We start from the raw sequence: 16,015 nt of genomic DNA, 5'->3' as shown, positions 1-16,015 counted from the left end.
CCTTGTGGTCCAACTCAAGTCTTTTCTTGAGTTCAATATTTATTCAAGCTTGAGTGGGTGTTCAATTCGAGTTCAAATTCAAGTTCTAGTTAAGATTGTATAGTTTGAGTTCAATGTCCACAAATGCATACTTCAAATTTAAGCTCATGTCATTCAAGTTCAATTCGTTGTCCTTCTTTGTACGAGTTCCCTGTGGTCCGACTCAAGTCTTTTCTTGAGTTCAAATGTCCAAGATCATGTTCTTTTTTTCATTTTGCAAGTTCAAGCCATTTGTTATTTGAGTTATGTTCAACTTTAATCTTAAGTCCAAGCCCCATTTTTTGTTCTCAAGTCCTTGTCTTATTTCAGACAAAACTTTGGCAGCCTCCCCGTGTCTCACCCATTTAGGAGAAAAACCAAGAGGCAACCTACCCGCCACGTCAAGAAAGACGTGCACGGTTGGTGTTGTGAGACACCGCAACCGTAGTTTTTTGTCATCCACCATGCCAAGAAAGCCGTGCATGGATTTTTTAAAAGCTTTTTTTTTTTGAAAAAGAAGTTCTTTATTGCCCCGTCATGCTAAGAAAAGCACACAAAGGGATTGCCTGCTTCGTTGTAAGCACCGCACCAAATTCCCTCCCACCACGCTAAGAAAAGCGTGCATGGGTGGTCCCTTGGCGCGCAACGAACACCGAAAATAGGGCTTTTGGAGGGGATTACCTGCCTCGCCAGAAGCACCGCGACGAATTTCCTCCCACCATGCTAAGAAAAGCGCGCATGGGTGGTTGTTCGCCACGTTGCAAGCGCTGAGATGGATTTTTCCAAGTTTGAGGATTTATAGCTTGGCGAACATCGGGGTGGTGTGGAGGCGATGATGAAAATTAAAACACAGAATCTCTCTTCCTTTTTTTTGGATTTCTTTTTCTTTCTTTTTTTGGATTTCTTTTTCTTTCTTTTTTTTTTATCTCTCACAAACACACACACATATAATGGAATTATTATTATTATTATTATTATTGATAATGATAATATTATCATTAATAAAATTATTAGTAATAATATTATTGTTAACAATAATATTAATACTAATAAATAATTAATGTTAATATTAACACCATTAACAATTATAATAATAATAATTATAACAATAACAGTAATAAGTTATAATCATCCATATTAACATAAACAAGTAATAAGTAAAACCCTAATATACCCTATTATATTTTGTGACTGAGGGAGATCGGGTGAGGAGGTCGACTGAAGGCCTTGCTTGCCGCTAGATCTGGTGGAGAGGAAGGAGTGGGACTTAGAAGAAACGATGGGATCTCTTGGTTAGGGCTTCATTTGGGCTTGGAGATCGGACTAAGGGATTCAGCTAGGGATTTGGTCGCAGCAGCTCGCGAAAGGGAGAACATTGCCTTCACAATGAGTGTCTCACGTTATTGCTTCTACTCAAAATGTTGTAGCTTCCGAACCTAGAGGAAGGGAACGTTGGAGGAGCAAAGGTTAGGTCTCTCTCTCTCTCTCTCTCTCTCTCTCTCTCTCTCTCTCTCTCTCTGAAATAGGGAGGCGGAAAGGGTTGGGTATTTGCGGTTGTATGGGTAGAGATGAATGGGGAGGAGGTTTTGGCTAATATCAGCTTGATCTGGGCGTCAGACTCGGGAGATTGGAGTTTGGGTGGAAGGAAAAGGGCTGGCTTGGTGAGGTTTGACCGGCTTAGAGGCAAAGGTCTAGTGGGATTGCGGCTTTGACTTCGGCTTGCGAATGGAAGAGGCTGTGGAGATCGGAGGGTTCACGAAAGCTGAGGAATCTTTGTCGAGTTGTGAGGTTTCGGGGTTCAATCGCATTAAACCGAGAGGAGTTTCACGGGACTTGAGTGTGTGAGCAAGAACTGGAGGCCAAGTCTCCATCTCATTTGGTTTTTAACAAGAAGAGCGAGAGCTGGCAGAGCACGCGTGATACAATGCTTCTTTGGCGCCGCTGCAGATATCAGGTACTGTAGTTGCAACGAGATTTCAGCAGCGATTCGGGTATGGGCAGTGGCAGGTATGTAATCATTTAAGCATTTTTTTTATTTTCATATGCTTCAGAGGTCAACAACCATTTGAAATCTTCCCTACCTCTCTCCTCCCATTAATTCTTCCCCACTATTGCTCCCAATTAAACCCCTTCTTAATTTAGCTCCCTTTAATTTTGGAAGCTATTTAAATTCATGCTCATTTGAATTTGAATTTGAATTTGAATTTTACTTCCTAAATTAGTAAACCTATTTAAGGAAGCCCCCTCAAATCATGCTCATTTGACTTTTAATTAGGATTTAATTCAAAATCTTTCCTCAATTAAAATTCATATGGGCAAGTCTTTAATTCCTCAAATCAATGTCCCCATCGTTTTTCTTGGCCCCCTCCGTTCTACATCAACAATTCATTACACAATTTCACATTAATCACATCCAAATCTTGGTTACAGAGTTCTAATTACTTCCATTTCACTTACCTGTACTGTTGTTTTCCTTTCCTTCACAGCCACAAGAAATTTCCTTCAGCACTATGCCGAAATCTACTGAAAATCTGCACTGTGCCGAACTGCTATAGGAAATCCTGTACTGTGCCGATCTCACAATATTCGGAAACTCTCAGAAATGCTGACTTCAATGCTCCTTCACAGCCACAAATCCCTTCAGCCTTTGTTCTCAGCCGCTGTAAAAATCCTATTATCTGTTAATATTACTATAACAGACATTTAGTACTAAGTTTATATATTTAATATTAATCTATTTAACAGTAACAAACAATTTATTATTCATCCATTTGAATTTCTACAAAGATACAGACATTTAGTAAATCATTTTATCTATTAATTTAAGCATACCTGCTTGGGTCTTACACGGATGTCCTCATTACATGTTCTTTCCAAATATACAAATAAGGATTGTAATCTTCTGTGCTTATTTTTCAGGTAACTTTACTGGTGGCAACAAGTGTTGCTGAAGAAGGACTTGACATTCGACAGTGTAATGTGGTCATAAGATTTGACCTCGCCAAAACTGTTTTGGCATATATCCAATCTAGAGGTCGTGCTAGGAAACCTGGATCCGACTACATATTGATGCTTGAAAGGTACTATTGTTATACTTTGATCTCTGCATTTACTTTTTAATGTGCATAAATATTTGAATGTTGTGGAGATTGCTTTCTGACATTCAGAATGGCTTTTGTCAGGGGAAACTTGTCACATGAGACATTTTTAAAAAATGCTCGCAATAGTGAGGAAACTTTGAGAAAAGAAGCCTTAGAGAGGACAGATATCAGTCATCTTAAGGGTAACCCAAGACTTTCTTCACTAGAAGCTGTGCCTGACTCCATTTACCAGGTTGAATCAACTGGTGCTGTTGTGAGCTTAAATTCTGCTGTTGGGCTTATCTACTTCTATTGCTCTCAGTTGCCAAGTGACAGGTAAGAGTTATTGGCTTACTTCTGGATCAACAGAATCAGGCAGATATATCTTCTCATCTATGTGGTGTAGGTACTCCTTGCTTCGTCCTGAGTTCATTATGGAAAGGCATGAGAGACCTGGTGGCTTAAATGAATATTCATGCAAGCTTCAGCTTCCCTGCAATGCTGCATTTGAGAAGCTAGAGGGCCCTCCATGCACTTCAATGCGCCTTGCACAGCAAGTATGGTTTTGATGCCTTTCAGAGTTTTGGATTTTTGGTACGGGAGAAATCCATTAGATCAGTCTTATAAAAAAACGAATCTTTTCTACACAGGCTGTGTGTTTGGCTGCTTGTAAGAAACTACATGAAATGGGAGCATTCACTGATGCGCTTTTGCCAGACAAGGGAGCTGGAGAGGAAGGTGAGAAAATTGAACAAAATGATGAAGGTGATTCTCTTCCGGGGACTTCACGGCATAGAGAATTTTATCCTGAAGGTGTGGCAGAAATTCTCCAGGTGAGTGACAATATTTGTGATAGTTTAACATATCATTTTGAAAATTAAAACTCATTCTATGTAAAATCTTGGTGAGGATATATTCTGTTTGAGAATTTTTTTGGAACATTATTTAGTTAGATTTATTTTTTTTCATTTTATCTTAGATCAAATGTTGGTGTATCTCAATGTATTTAATACTGTAATGGTGGACAAGTTATTTTTTGCTACACTTATTGTAGTATGGTTGTCACAATATAAATTTAAAATTTTTTTCACTTAATAGTTTGGTCTTTTAACAGTTTTTTGTGACTACATTCCTTCACAAATACCAGATGCCACTACTTGTATTTAGTTTCAACATTTCTTTTTGAGATCACATTGGTCTTACTTCTCCATATAATTAGGTTTTCTCATACATAAGTACAATATACAAAGGCTGATCTTTGATCCAAAGTACTTTTGCCTAAGAGTTATCAGCTCTTGTAAAAATTGTGATTTTCATGTTGGATGAATTTTAATATAGGAAGTCATTTTTTGGTGACATCTTGAGGTGCATTAGAACGCAGTTAATAAATTTCATATGGCCTTCAGTAGGGTTGGTCACACATATTTACAACACCATTAAGGACCCAATATCCGGATGGGAGAGGATTAGAGGAATTAGTTTGCCCATAAGGCGTTGATACCTACCTTTGCCAACTTGTTGGGCCTACTGGAGTTTTTGTTGGCTTACATCCAAGCATTCATCTTTCTTGAAGTAGATAAATAATATATTTTTGGGAAATAACAATACCTTAGTTTGATTGTTCCACCTCTATACTAAGAAAGTATTTTGGATTTTTTTTTAAATTCAAACTCTCTTACTAGAAATCCATCTATCCTGATTAACTCTTCTCTTATTGATACAATATCATCTACATATACGGTCACAATTTACTTGTTTCCTTTAGGTGAATGCTAAAAAAAGTGTGATCAGCTTGACGTCAACTTTTCCCAATTTGGAGAATCTACTAAACCACGCATGAAAAGATTTTCTGAAGCCATAAAGCTTTTTTAATTTGCATACCTTATTGTCGTTTCTATGATTTTCTAAACCAATTGAGATCTCCTTGTATACTTCATTCTTAAGCTTCCTATTAAGAAAATCATTCTTAATATGGAGTTTATATGGAGGCCGGTTCAAATTTTCCATTAGAGTGAATAAAGTTTTAATTGTGTTGAGTTTGGCAATGGGAGAGAGTTTCTGAATAATCAATGCCATATTATTGGGTGTTCCTCTTTGGTACAAGTTAGGGCTCAAATTTATCCACTCATATTCTTTATATTTGATTGTAAAAATTTATATTCATCCAACTGGTATTTTGTGGTGAAAGTTGAGAAACTTATCATGTACTTATCTTTTCCAGTGTCTAGATTTCTTTCATTGCAGTTTTCTTTCAATCGAGGTTTTGAGAGCTTCATGAACATTGTTTATTATTTGTATTTTATCAGGGTAAGTGACAACAACACTTATTCCAAGTGAGACTTTTATAGGTCATGTAATCTTAAGCGTTGGGTGTTTGGTGTATATGACCTCAGTTGGTTGAATATATTGATAAGCTGATGATAGAGTTTGTGGTTTTAGTTGGTTCAATTAGAGGAAATGAAAATCGTTCATTGTTTTTTGGGGTTGATAAGAGAATGATGGATGATCAAATAAATGTCAAGTTTAAAATTCTTATTCTTGAACTTCCTTCCCCTTAATTTTAAGTTTGGAGTAATAGGATTTGTGTTAAGGAGATTATTTATATGGAATTATAAATGTTTCAATAATCTAAGAATAGTATTTATATCCTTTTTGATTTGGGGAGTATTTAACAAATATTTTGATGGATGTAATGTCTAATTTTCTTCGATATTGAGAATGAATGCAAAAGAAGACTGAATATCCAAAGATTTTTGGAGTAGATTATAGTCTTGGAAAATGAATGGAGAAAGGTTTGAACAAGGGTTTGAAATTTAGGTACACCTGAGGGTTCTGTTAATATGTAGCTATTTCGATAGCTTATCTCCAAAAGATATATAGAAACATTTATGGAGGATAATATTGATGTAGCCATTTTTAATAATTGTCTATTTTTGCTTTTCAACAATCCTATTTTGTTGAGGGGTATATCAACACAAAAATTTTGGTGGATATTTCCTTGATACCTATAAGTTTTTAAGATTGATTCTATGTTTTTTTTACTCTTTGTCGATTTTCATGACTTTTATTTTAGACTAAAATTAAGTTTGAATAATGGTGCGGATGGTTAAAAATTCGTTCCACTTCATATTTTTCTTTCTTTAAGAAAATTTAAGTGAGATGATTATGATTGCCATTGAATGAAATAAATTTTCTAGCTTTAGCGACATTTTTGGGATTAGATGGTCCCCTCACATCACATAGACTAAATCAAATAATTGTGAATATTTGTAGCATTTGTTGAGTTGAGAATTATTAGTGTATTAGCTAGATGATGAATTTCACACTAAAATCTCTTTGATTTTTCATTGGTGAATAGAGATGGAATTTATTTTTTAAGGCAATTAAAGTTTGTATATCCAAGATGATAATATCAAAGCTTGACATCATAATCATTATTAGAAGTGTAATTAGAATTTGAAATATATGGGCTCTGAAAGCTTGAGCTTATGCCTTACGAGATCGTTCTTTAGAAGTTACTCTTATAAATCATCCTATCCATTTTCAAGCCTTAAAAGTGATAAAGATTAGGTGAGAAATTAACAGCATATTTTTTTTCTTTGAGTGAATGTGCTGATTTAGAATTAACTGTAATTTAGGATAGACATTATAAGCATAAAAGTTAAGTGTCATATCTTTTAAGAGAATGTTTGAACTTATTTTGACTATTTTTGACGATGATCCATCTACAATTCAGACATTAGAATTTTCATGACACAAGTTGCAATTATAACAAAGCCTTTTGTCTTCTTATATATAATCTAACACTCTCTAGTCTATCATCCAAGCAGTAATTTTCTTCTTATTTGTGATGAGGGCATGTGAGAATTTTGACGAACCAAGCTTATTTAGTGATATTTGAGAATAAGCTTAGACCAGAAGATTAGTTGTTTTCTTATCTAGATTGCTGATACAACAAAGAGAGAGTTGCAGCAATTTATCTTTAAATTTTCTTATCCATTTTTTTTTCTTATAAATATGTCATGTTTGGGATCAAACTTTTTATTTTTGGGTTGATTTCCATTTTCTTTGTAGCATCTACCATCATCTTCTTTCCAGGAGGATTCTCCACTTATGTGATAGGAAATGTTGGTAGATTTCAGAGAGAAAACTCCACTAAACTCCAGGAAAAATCAGAAAATAGTAGATATTTTTGTATTATTGGATGAAACAATAACAACAACATCAAGCCTTTATCCCACTACATGGGGTCGGCTACCAAGATACAATTGATCGTCTATTCGAGAGGAGGATCTATCTCTCCCAATTCTCTAGAGCCCAAGAATGATAAGCACCCAAAACAAAAATCAGCCACCAAAAATATGCCATAACCCTAATACAAACTCTACTTAAAGCAAATAACAAAATAATGCAAAAGGACTAAACAACCTTCTTTAGAATCCTTTGGGAAGTGGACCCCACCCCAAATGGCCCCCCCCCCAAAGGGGGGGGGGGGGGGGGCTTTGAGGCCGGTGGCAGTAGCAGGCTTGCGTCTGCTGTAATAAGTGGGCCGGCCAAAGGGTTGGGCTGGCTGAACCGGTCCCTCCTTAACCAGTCTGTTTATATCAATACCCCGCCCCCAAAGAACCATCTTGTCCTCAAGGTGGATAGATGGGACTTGATGTCTCACCCTCGCATAAGGCTCTCATGTGGCTTCATAGTCTGGTACCTTCTTCCATTTAATTAGAACCTCCTTAATCCCCCTCTCCTCCCTGACGAACCCCCATCAACTCCAGTGATTCTAATATCACCTCCAAGTCTTCTGTTAGTGTATCAGTAGCTGCCTGATCCCCGATTGCTCTCCTCAGTTATGATACATGGAATATTGGATGTATAGTCGCCGTTGGAGGTAGTCTCAAATTGATAGGCTATCGCTCCAATTTTCTCCAAAAGTTGATATGGGCCAAAGTATCTTTGGATAAGCTTCTCATTCCTCATGTTGGTGACCTTCCTCTGCCTGTAGGGCCGTAGTTTTAAGAACACCCTCTCCCCTACAATGAACTGGATGTCCTTCCTATGCCAATCTGCTTGCTTCTTCATGATTTATTGTGTCCTCAACAAGTGCTTTTTAAAAGCAAATATTTCAGACCTTTTCTTTCTTTTTTTATTTAACTTGGCAGGTTTCAGTAAGTAATTATGAGCAGACATTTTGAAGATTGGAAGATTATCCTAATTTGATTAGAGGGTGGTTCTGATATAGTTATCTCCATCGTGATGCGGAACTCTAGTGTTTGAAGTAGAGAAATAAACTACAACATAAACTTGCAAACCAATATGGGTTGTAGCATCATGTACCTACATTTATTTATTCTTGTTACATCATGTAAACTTTAAACACAAAATATCTTTACTCCATTTCCCAGAATAATCTGATAAAACACTTGGGCTGAAAAAGAATGGAGTCTTCAAAATAGAGGTTTTTTGGAAGATGAGAGCTTAAACTTGGCATTGTGTTAAATTGCATTTTCCTTCAATGTGGATAAACATGCAGCATTGTTCTGTCTATTATTATATCATTGATGTTTTTTCTTTGACCTATAGGGGGAATGGATTTTAAATGGAAGAGAAGGTTGCCAGGATTTAGCTGAATATCAGCTGTACATGTATGCTGTAAAATCTATCAATGTTGGAAATTCTAAGGACCCATTCCTCTCACAGGTTTCTGATTTCGCGATACTTTTTGGCAAAGAGCTGGATGCAGAGGTTTGCTTAGTTGGGATGTGGATTGTTCATCTTCACAACGATAATCCTCAATATCTATAATAATCTTTGTTTTGGCAGGTCTTATCGATGTCAATGGATCTTTTTGTTGCTCGAACTATGATAGCAAATGCATCTCTTGTTTATAGAGGACCTGTTACTATTACAGGAACTGAGGTTGATGTCTTTATTCTAGTCTTTAATGATAAATCATATTAAGGCTTAGCCTGAAGCTATATAATCTTTCTTACATTAACCTATTATGATTTCGCAGTTGGCTACATTGAAGAGTTTCCATGTTAGACTTATGAGTATTGTTCTTGATGTGGATGTTGATCCCTCAACCACTCCTTGGGATACCTCTAAAGCCTATCTTTTTGTCCCAGTCATTGCCGCAAAACATTTTGATGCATCAAAAGAAGTTGATTGGGCTCAGATTGAACGTATAGTCTCTTCTCATGCTTGGCTTAATCCACTACAGAGGGCGCGCCCAGATGTCTACCTTGGTACTAATGAGAGAACTCTTGGAGGAGACCGTAGGGAGTATGGATATGGAAAGCTACGTCATGGTATGGCGTTTGGACAAAAACTTCACCCTACATATGGTATCAGGGGCGCTGTGGCACAATTTGATATTGTAAAGGCAGCTGGGTTGATTCCTCGCCGGCCATCTGTAGAGTTCCTTGATGATAGATATCGGTTCGGCAAATTATATATGGCTGATTGTTGTATTGATGCAGAGGATCTTTTGGGTAAGATTGTCACTGCTGCACACTCCGGGAAAAGGTTCTTTGTGGATTCTATACGCCCTGATATGAATGCAGAGAATTCATTTCCCCGGAAGGAAGGCTATTTAGGGCCTTTGGAATATAGTTCATATGCTGACTATTACAGGCAAAAGTAAGACTTCTAAATCTTCTTCCCATCTTTATCATGCAGTGGAACTTCTTTGCCATGTTCATTCTACATTTTTAATTCATGCTTTCCTATGTCCTGCACATATACTCTAATTTTTGCTCATGGGAGAACTGAAATATTCCCTTCTCTAACATCAAGTAGTTGTCTACTGCCTGTTTGAGTTCCTTGGTTTCCTTCTATAAAGGCACCGACATTTCTAGTTAATAAGTGCAATGAAAGAAAAAAGGTTTGATAAATCTTGCAATACCAAATTGGCTTTTCTTCTGGTTAAGGTAAATTATCTGCCATTTCAGGTATGGGGTGGATTTGATGTACAAAAAACAACCTCTGATACGAGCACGCGGTGTGTCATATTGCAAGAATCTCCTTTCCCCAAGGTTTGAACATACGGAAGGTATGTGACATTTGGATTGAAATTTCTGATCCACAACACACCCGAGCTTCAGTTGATCTGAACTGTTTTTGGTTCAATTTTTTCATGCTGTAGCACCAGAGGGAGAATCTGAAGAAAATCTTGACAAAACATACTATGTTTTCTTACCTCCTGAACTATGCCTCATCCACCCGCTTCCTGGAAGTCTTGTGCGAGGAGCCCAAAGATTACCCTCAATCATGAAAAGGGTGGAGAGTATGCTTCTTGCTATTCAGCTCAAGGAAAAGATCAATTATCCTGTTCCATCTGCCAAGGTTTTGTATCCAATTCTCACGCTATTTCTCTGCATAATTTCCTGCTTTATGGTCAATTGGCTTTACATGCTAAGTCGTGCAGATATTGGAGGCTTTAACAGCTGCTTCATGTCAGGAGACAGTCTGCTATGAAAGGGCTGAGTTGCTAGGTGATGCTTATTTGAAATGGGTGGTTAGCAGATTTCTTTTTCTCAAATATCCACAGAAACATGAGGGTCAGCTTACGAGGATGAGGCAGCAGATGGTGAGCAACATGGTCCTGTATCACTATGCTTTGAATAAAGGTCTCCAATCATATATCCAGGCCGATCGTTTTTCTCCGTCCCGATGGGCTGCTCCTGGTGTGCTTCCTGTCTTTGATGAAGAAACAAAAGAATCTGACTCATCTATGTTTGGTGAAGAATCTCATGGTTGCGACTCTGAGTCAAAAAATGATTTATATGATGATGATTCTATAGAAAATGGCAGGGAAGATGGGGAGATCGATGGCGACTCCAGTTGCTACAGAGTACTTTCTAGCAAAACACTTGCTGACGTTGTGGAAGCCTTAATTGGAGTTTACTATGTTGACGGTGGAAAGAATGCTGTTAACCATCTGATGCGCTGGATTGGAATTCAAGTGGAATTTAACCTTCAGGAGCTACAGTTTGTAAACCCAAATGCAATTCCTGAAAGTATATTGAGGGTTGTTGACTTTGATACACTTGAAGGCATTTTGAATGTAAAGTTTAAAAATAAAGGTCTCTTGGTTGAAGCCATTACACATGCCTCAAGGCCATCAGCTGGTGTTTCGTGTTACCAGAGGCTAGAATTTGTTGGTGATGCTGTGTTGGATCACCTTATAACACGGCATCTTTTCTTCACCTACACTGATTTGCCTCCCGGACGACTTACGGACCTGCGTGCTGCTGCGGTTAATAATGAGAACTTTGCCCGTGTTGCTGTTAAGCACAAGCTCCACCTCCACCTTCGCCATGGTTCAAGTGCTCTAGAGGCTCAGGTCTGTCCAGCCATATCCTTTTCTCTTGTAAACTGATCATATTCCATTTCTTATGATGACTGCAATCATCTAACGAGCTTAAGCATTATTCTCTATTCATTACAGATTCGAGACTTTGTGAAGGATGTTCAAGAAGAACTGTCAAAGCCTGGATTCAATTCCTTTGGTCTGGGAGATTGCAAAGCTCCCAAAGTTCTTGGTGACATTGTTGAATCCATAGCTGGTGCAACTTTTCTAGACAATGATCTTGATACTTCAGTTGTTTGGAAGGTCAGCGCTCTTATGTTCTACCTATCGTTATATCCTCTTGTTGTTATGTTATCATTAACTGATTTAATTTTCTTTCCTTTCTCAAGGTTTTCCAGCCTTTGCTGCAACCTATGGTGACCCCAGAAACACTTCCTATGCATCCAGTTAGAGAACTCCAAGAGCGCTGCCAGCAACAGGCAGAAGGACTGGAATACAAAGCTTCTCGCATGGGTAATCTGGCCACAGTAGAAGTTTTCATTGATGGAGTCCAGATCGGAGCAGCTCAGAACCCTCAGAAAAAAATGGCGCAGAAGTTGGCAGCAAGAAACGTACTAGCCATACTGAAGGAGAAGGAAGAAAAGGAGAAGAAAGAGAAAGACAAGGAGAATGAATTAAGAAAAGATGGCCATAATGGAGAAAAGAAGAGTAATAACGGTCAAGTATTTACCAGGCAGGCTCTTAATGATATATGCTTGCGGAGGCAGTGGCCAATGCCACATTATCGCTGTGTAAATGAAGGTGGCCCTGCGCATGCCAAGAGATTTGTCTACGCAGTTCGTGTTAACACCACAGATCGTGGGTGGACTGATGAATGCATAGGGGAGCCAATGCCCAGCGTTAAGAAGGCGAAGGACTCTGCAGCAGTTCTTCTTCTCGAGCTTCTGAAGAAAGTTTATCCTGAAAATTAGAAGCTTAATTGGTGTTTCATTTTAACTGAAAGTTTCTGGCTATTTGCTTATCTAAAAGCTTTTAATTGGCTGTGAGGAATCTTCCATTGTCATGGGAGCTTTTCTAGCTGAGAAAACGTAATGGAAATTTTTTGCGTTGATGTATCAATATTATGAGATGACTTAAATGTAATTGGCCTGTGAAAGATCTGCTTTTTGGCTTATGTTTGCCTTTATTTTGGATGGAAAATGCTCATCACTGAGACTGAGGTCTCATTTGGTTGGATTGTTGACCCGTTTTAGCAATTTTATTATGAAAAATGAAATTATTCATATCTGAAATTTAAGTAGATAGTATTTGGGGCGAAGTTTTATCATAAAATAACTTAGCTTGAACTAGACAAAAGACATCCATGCTGTAAAGTCCACATATTTGTTAGTAAAAATAATATGTTGCCTTCTCATATAATTGAGTACTATGCTAAAACCTTGAAATTGCACATAAAAAATATGTTAGCTTATTGATACGATGTATATATTATTTTACATGAAGTAGTTGTTTTATTAGTATATTATTTCACCAACGTACGAATGTGGGCCTTCTTTGAATTTTTATTATCTGACAACGAAAGTTTCAATGGAAAAGCAGACGACAGAAAGCTTTCTAAACTGTCCTCGAAATGAGCAATTATTACATCCGATTAAGTTCGAACGTATCCGAATGTATACCGAGCAATATCGAGTGTTCAATATCGAGTTTTAGGTGACGTGGCGCATGATTATTGGTTTATGAATACATTAGGTGACCGGACGTAATAATTGCTCCCTCTAAATGGAGTTGCCTGGAAATGAATTTCATGTAAGCATTACAACCAAACACTAATAAGAAGTTACTCTTCGCGTTTTGAAATAGGAAATACTGTATTTATGCCTAATTGTCAATTTTCTTAAGATAAAATATAAAATTGTGTTTAGAGGACAACATGTGATGGAATGATAAATACTACTTAATGAACTCATCGCGTCATTTTTTTTTTCATTTATTTAGGAAATTATGAAAGGATGTCTTTCACATTGTCCAACAATAAAAGAGAGTCTTTGTTTTCACACTTTAGCGGATAAAATCACGAAAATAATCATATGTATTATTCTTTTGGAGAAAATTGAGATCACAGGATCAAATATGTTGTGCTTGGCAAAATTTGAAGCCTTCAAAGGAAGAAAAAAAAAAGAAGACACAGAAACTCTAGAAGATAAAATTAGAGCAATATAATATAATAACATATAAATGTGCTGTAAGAGATCCGGTTCAAAAAAAAGAACCTCAAAGGCAATCATAATATGAGTTAGGCTTTGTTTGGGATGACTTTTTTACTGCATTATAAAGTTGTTATGAAAAAATAACTTTTTAAAATTATTATAGAAAGTAATTTTCTAGTGTGAATTTTTTTTGAAAGCAACAAAAAATTAATGGCCAAATAAAAATTGTGTTTACGATATGAAAAGCAAACATTACAGGAAAATCCGTCATTACCGACAGCTTTTTCTGGCAGAACTGGGCGAATTTTTGGCGGTAATGAGATTTTCCGGCGATTTTTTTTTCGCCGGTATAAATCGTGTAGGAAACTAAAACTGGCGGTTTATTTCCGACGAAAAATATTTTCGGCATGGCTGCTGTTTATTTAAGTATAAAAATAAAATTTTTGTACTGATAAACTGTTTTAAGAAACAATAAAAAAATCGCGCCCAAACAAAAATACAAAAAATAATATACTGGCAGTACTACTAAACTATTGAGTCTCTTCCCAATAAAATGGAAGAGTTGCTGAAATTGAGGCCTAACAAAATTAAGAAAAAACAGTAAACAGGGAAATATTGCTTTATTTGAAAAGTTTTAAATGATTAGTTCATGGTTTAATGAACATTACAGTTCAATTAATAAGTTCAAGTTTGATATGCCCTTATAATTAGTTTGTATGAAAAAAAAAAAAATGTCCTAAACTGCAATACAATTTTGTCTATTTATGGGGCTTCAATATATTTAATTAGTTTGCAAGAAAATTACATTTCCTCAATACTATTTTGCAAAAATTTCAAAAATATCTTTTAAATTTCCCGTAATTAAATTAAAAATGTTATTTCAGTAATTTACATACATACATTCTTGCCAAAATTCAATTATTGTTGTCCTGATCAAAATCTTTTCAGAATAAATATAAAAATTATATCAAACTATTGCGGAGACTATGAATATAAAATTATTTTAATAAAAAATATATTATTAGTAGTCAATGAACCAATTGTTAAAAATAGTGCATGCATGACAGCAAGTCATCTCTTCCACATTTGAAATAATTCAAACAAGCTGTTATGGTTCCAATAGGTTTGATTCGCTCCTAGAGAAAATTTCATATACATTCATTCTAAGTGCATCAATGTTCTCACAAAGTTGGAGCTATCTTTGTCCATGATCTCGAACTGTTGGTTCTATTGTTGAATTTGTTCGGATGATTTTGAACTAGATTCAAGCAAGATTTTGACGTAATTTAATTTTAAAATTAAAACCACAGTAAAATTTCTTAAAATAGAAAATTTTTGGTTGAATAGAAAAATAATACAAATGAATACAAAACAGTATGATTGAATAGAAAATAAAAATTTTAGCATCAAAAGCGGTTCATTCGAAGGCCCATAAGTTTTCCTTCCGGATATTTTCTTCTTCTTCGGGCGTGAAATCATTTTCAATTTTAAATATTGACGGATTTCCTCTGGCTCTTTTCCATCGGATTATATTTGCAACTTTCTGGCAAATACAAATCTACCCAAGTCTTTCACTCCCAAATAATTTGATGCCTATGATAGCATTAAACAAAGAACAAAAATATATGATAAGGGAACAAAGGACATAACAAAAAAGAAAATACTTGAATCTGTATAATTATTTACCATGATGAGATCATAGAGGGCATCGGTATCAATGTCAACGAATTTGTTATCAAAGTCCTTAAGCTCTTCGAATTCAGGCAAGGAAGGTCCATGTGCTTCTTGCCAGTAATCAAAGATATTAGAGAGGACGGAGGCGGTGACATTGGGTATTGGAATGATATCTTCTGTGCAATTGTCTTCAATCATGAGACGGATAATCTCAGACTGCATCGGCTACCGCCTCTTCCACCACCACCTCCTTCTCCATCAGAAGCCATCATTCTTATCATCTTCTTCATCTCGTTAGCCTTCCTCGTTCTACCATGCCAAAGTCGTTGCTTCAAGTTTTAAATGTCGGTAAAAAAATTGAGGACCCATTCTTATTTATAGCAAGGTTATAATTGATTAAGATTTAAAATTTAGAAAAAAAAAATATTTTTTTTATTTATCATATATTTTTGGCACCTCTCATTGAACGTCTAGGGAATAAAACTCCAAACATTGCGCAAGCATTGACTAAATTTAGCTTTAAAAAAATGAGGCCTTGATTTAAACATGCAAAATCATAATTTTTTTTGCTATTTTAAGCTAAAACTAAAACTAGCTACATGTTTGTTGCACCAATCACACACGGCCACATGGAGGTGCAATGTCAAAGATGTATTTTTTATAATAATACTATGGATTATATTACTATATTTGGGAAAAATGAATATTAGAAAAGGGGGTTC

General features: G+C 36.3%; 1 protein-coding gene and 1 pseudogene across 1 annotated transcript in view; one reads left to right on the top strand and one right to left on the bottom strand.

Annotated features, from left to right (window-relative positions):
* LOC110100869 (endoribonuclease Dicer homolog 1) overlaps positions 1 to 12,583 on the top strand; it is a 34,822-nt gene extending 22,239 nt beyond the window's left edge. Inside the window, exons 8-19 of the mRNA XM_020828581.2 lie at positions 2,938 to 3,098; positions 3,201 to 3,434; positions 3,505 to 3,655; positions 3,749 to 3,931; positions 8,679 to 8,840; positions 8,919 to 9,014; positions 9,112 to 9,737; positions 10,049 to 10,149; positions 10,243 to 10,442; positions 10,525 to 11,442; positions 11,548 to 11,712; positions 11,799 to 12,583. Coding sequence (XP_020684240.1) covers positions 2,938 to 3,098; positions 3,201 to 3,434; positions 3,505 to 3,655; positions 3,749 to 3,931; positions 8,679 to 8,840; positions 8,919 to 9,014; positions 9,112 to 9,737; positions 10,049 to 10,149; positions 10,243 to 10,442; positions 10,525 to 11,442; positions 11,548 to 11,712; positions 11,799 to 12,380 — 3,579 coding nt within the window. The 3' untranslated portion in view covers positions 12,381 to 12,583. The remainder of the gene's footprint in view (positions 1 to 2,937; positions 3,099 to 3,200; positions 3,435 to 3,504; positions 3,656 to 3,748; positions 3,932 to 8,678; positions 8,841 to 8,918; positions 9,015 to 9,111; positions 9,738 to 10,048; positions 10,150 to 10,242; positions 10,443 to 10,524; positions 11,443 to 11,547; positions 11,713 to 11,798) is intronic.
* Positions 12,584 to 15,036: 2,453 nt separating this feature from the next.
* LOC114579871 lies at positions 15,037 to 15,515 on the bottom strand (annotated as a pseudogene).
* Positions 15,516 to 16,015: the final 500 nt, after the last annotated feature.

This window comes from Dendrobium catenatum, unplaced genomic scaffold (genome assembly GCF_001605985.2).
Source record: "Dendrobium catenatum unplaced genomic scaffold, ASM160598v2 fragScaff_scaffold_672, whole genome shotgun sequence".
NCBI lineage: Eukaryota > Viridiplantae > Streptophyta > Magnoliopsida > Asparagales > Orchidaceae > Dendrobium > Dendrobium catenatum.
Note: the sequence above shows the minus strand (reverse complement) of the source record. Positions and strands in the feature narration are given on the sequence as shown.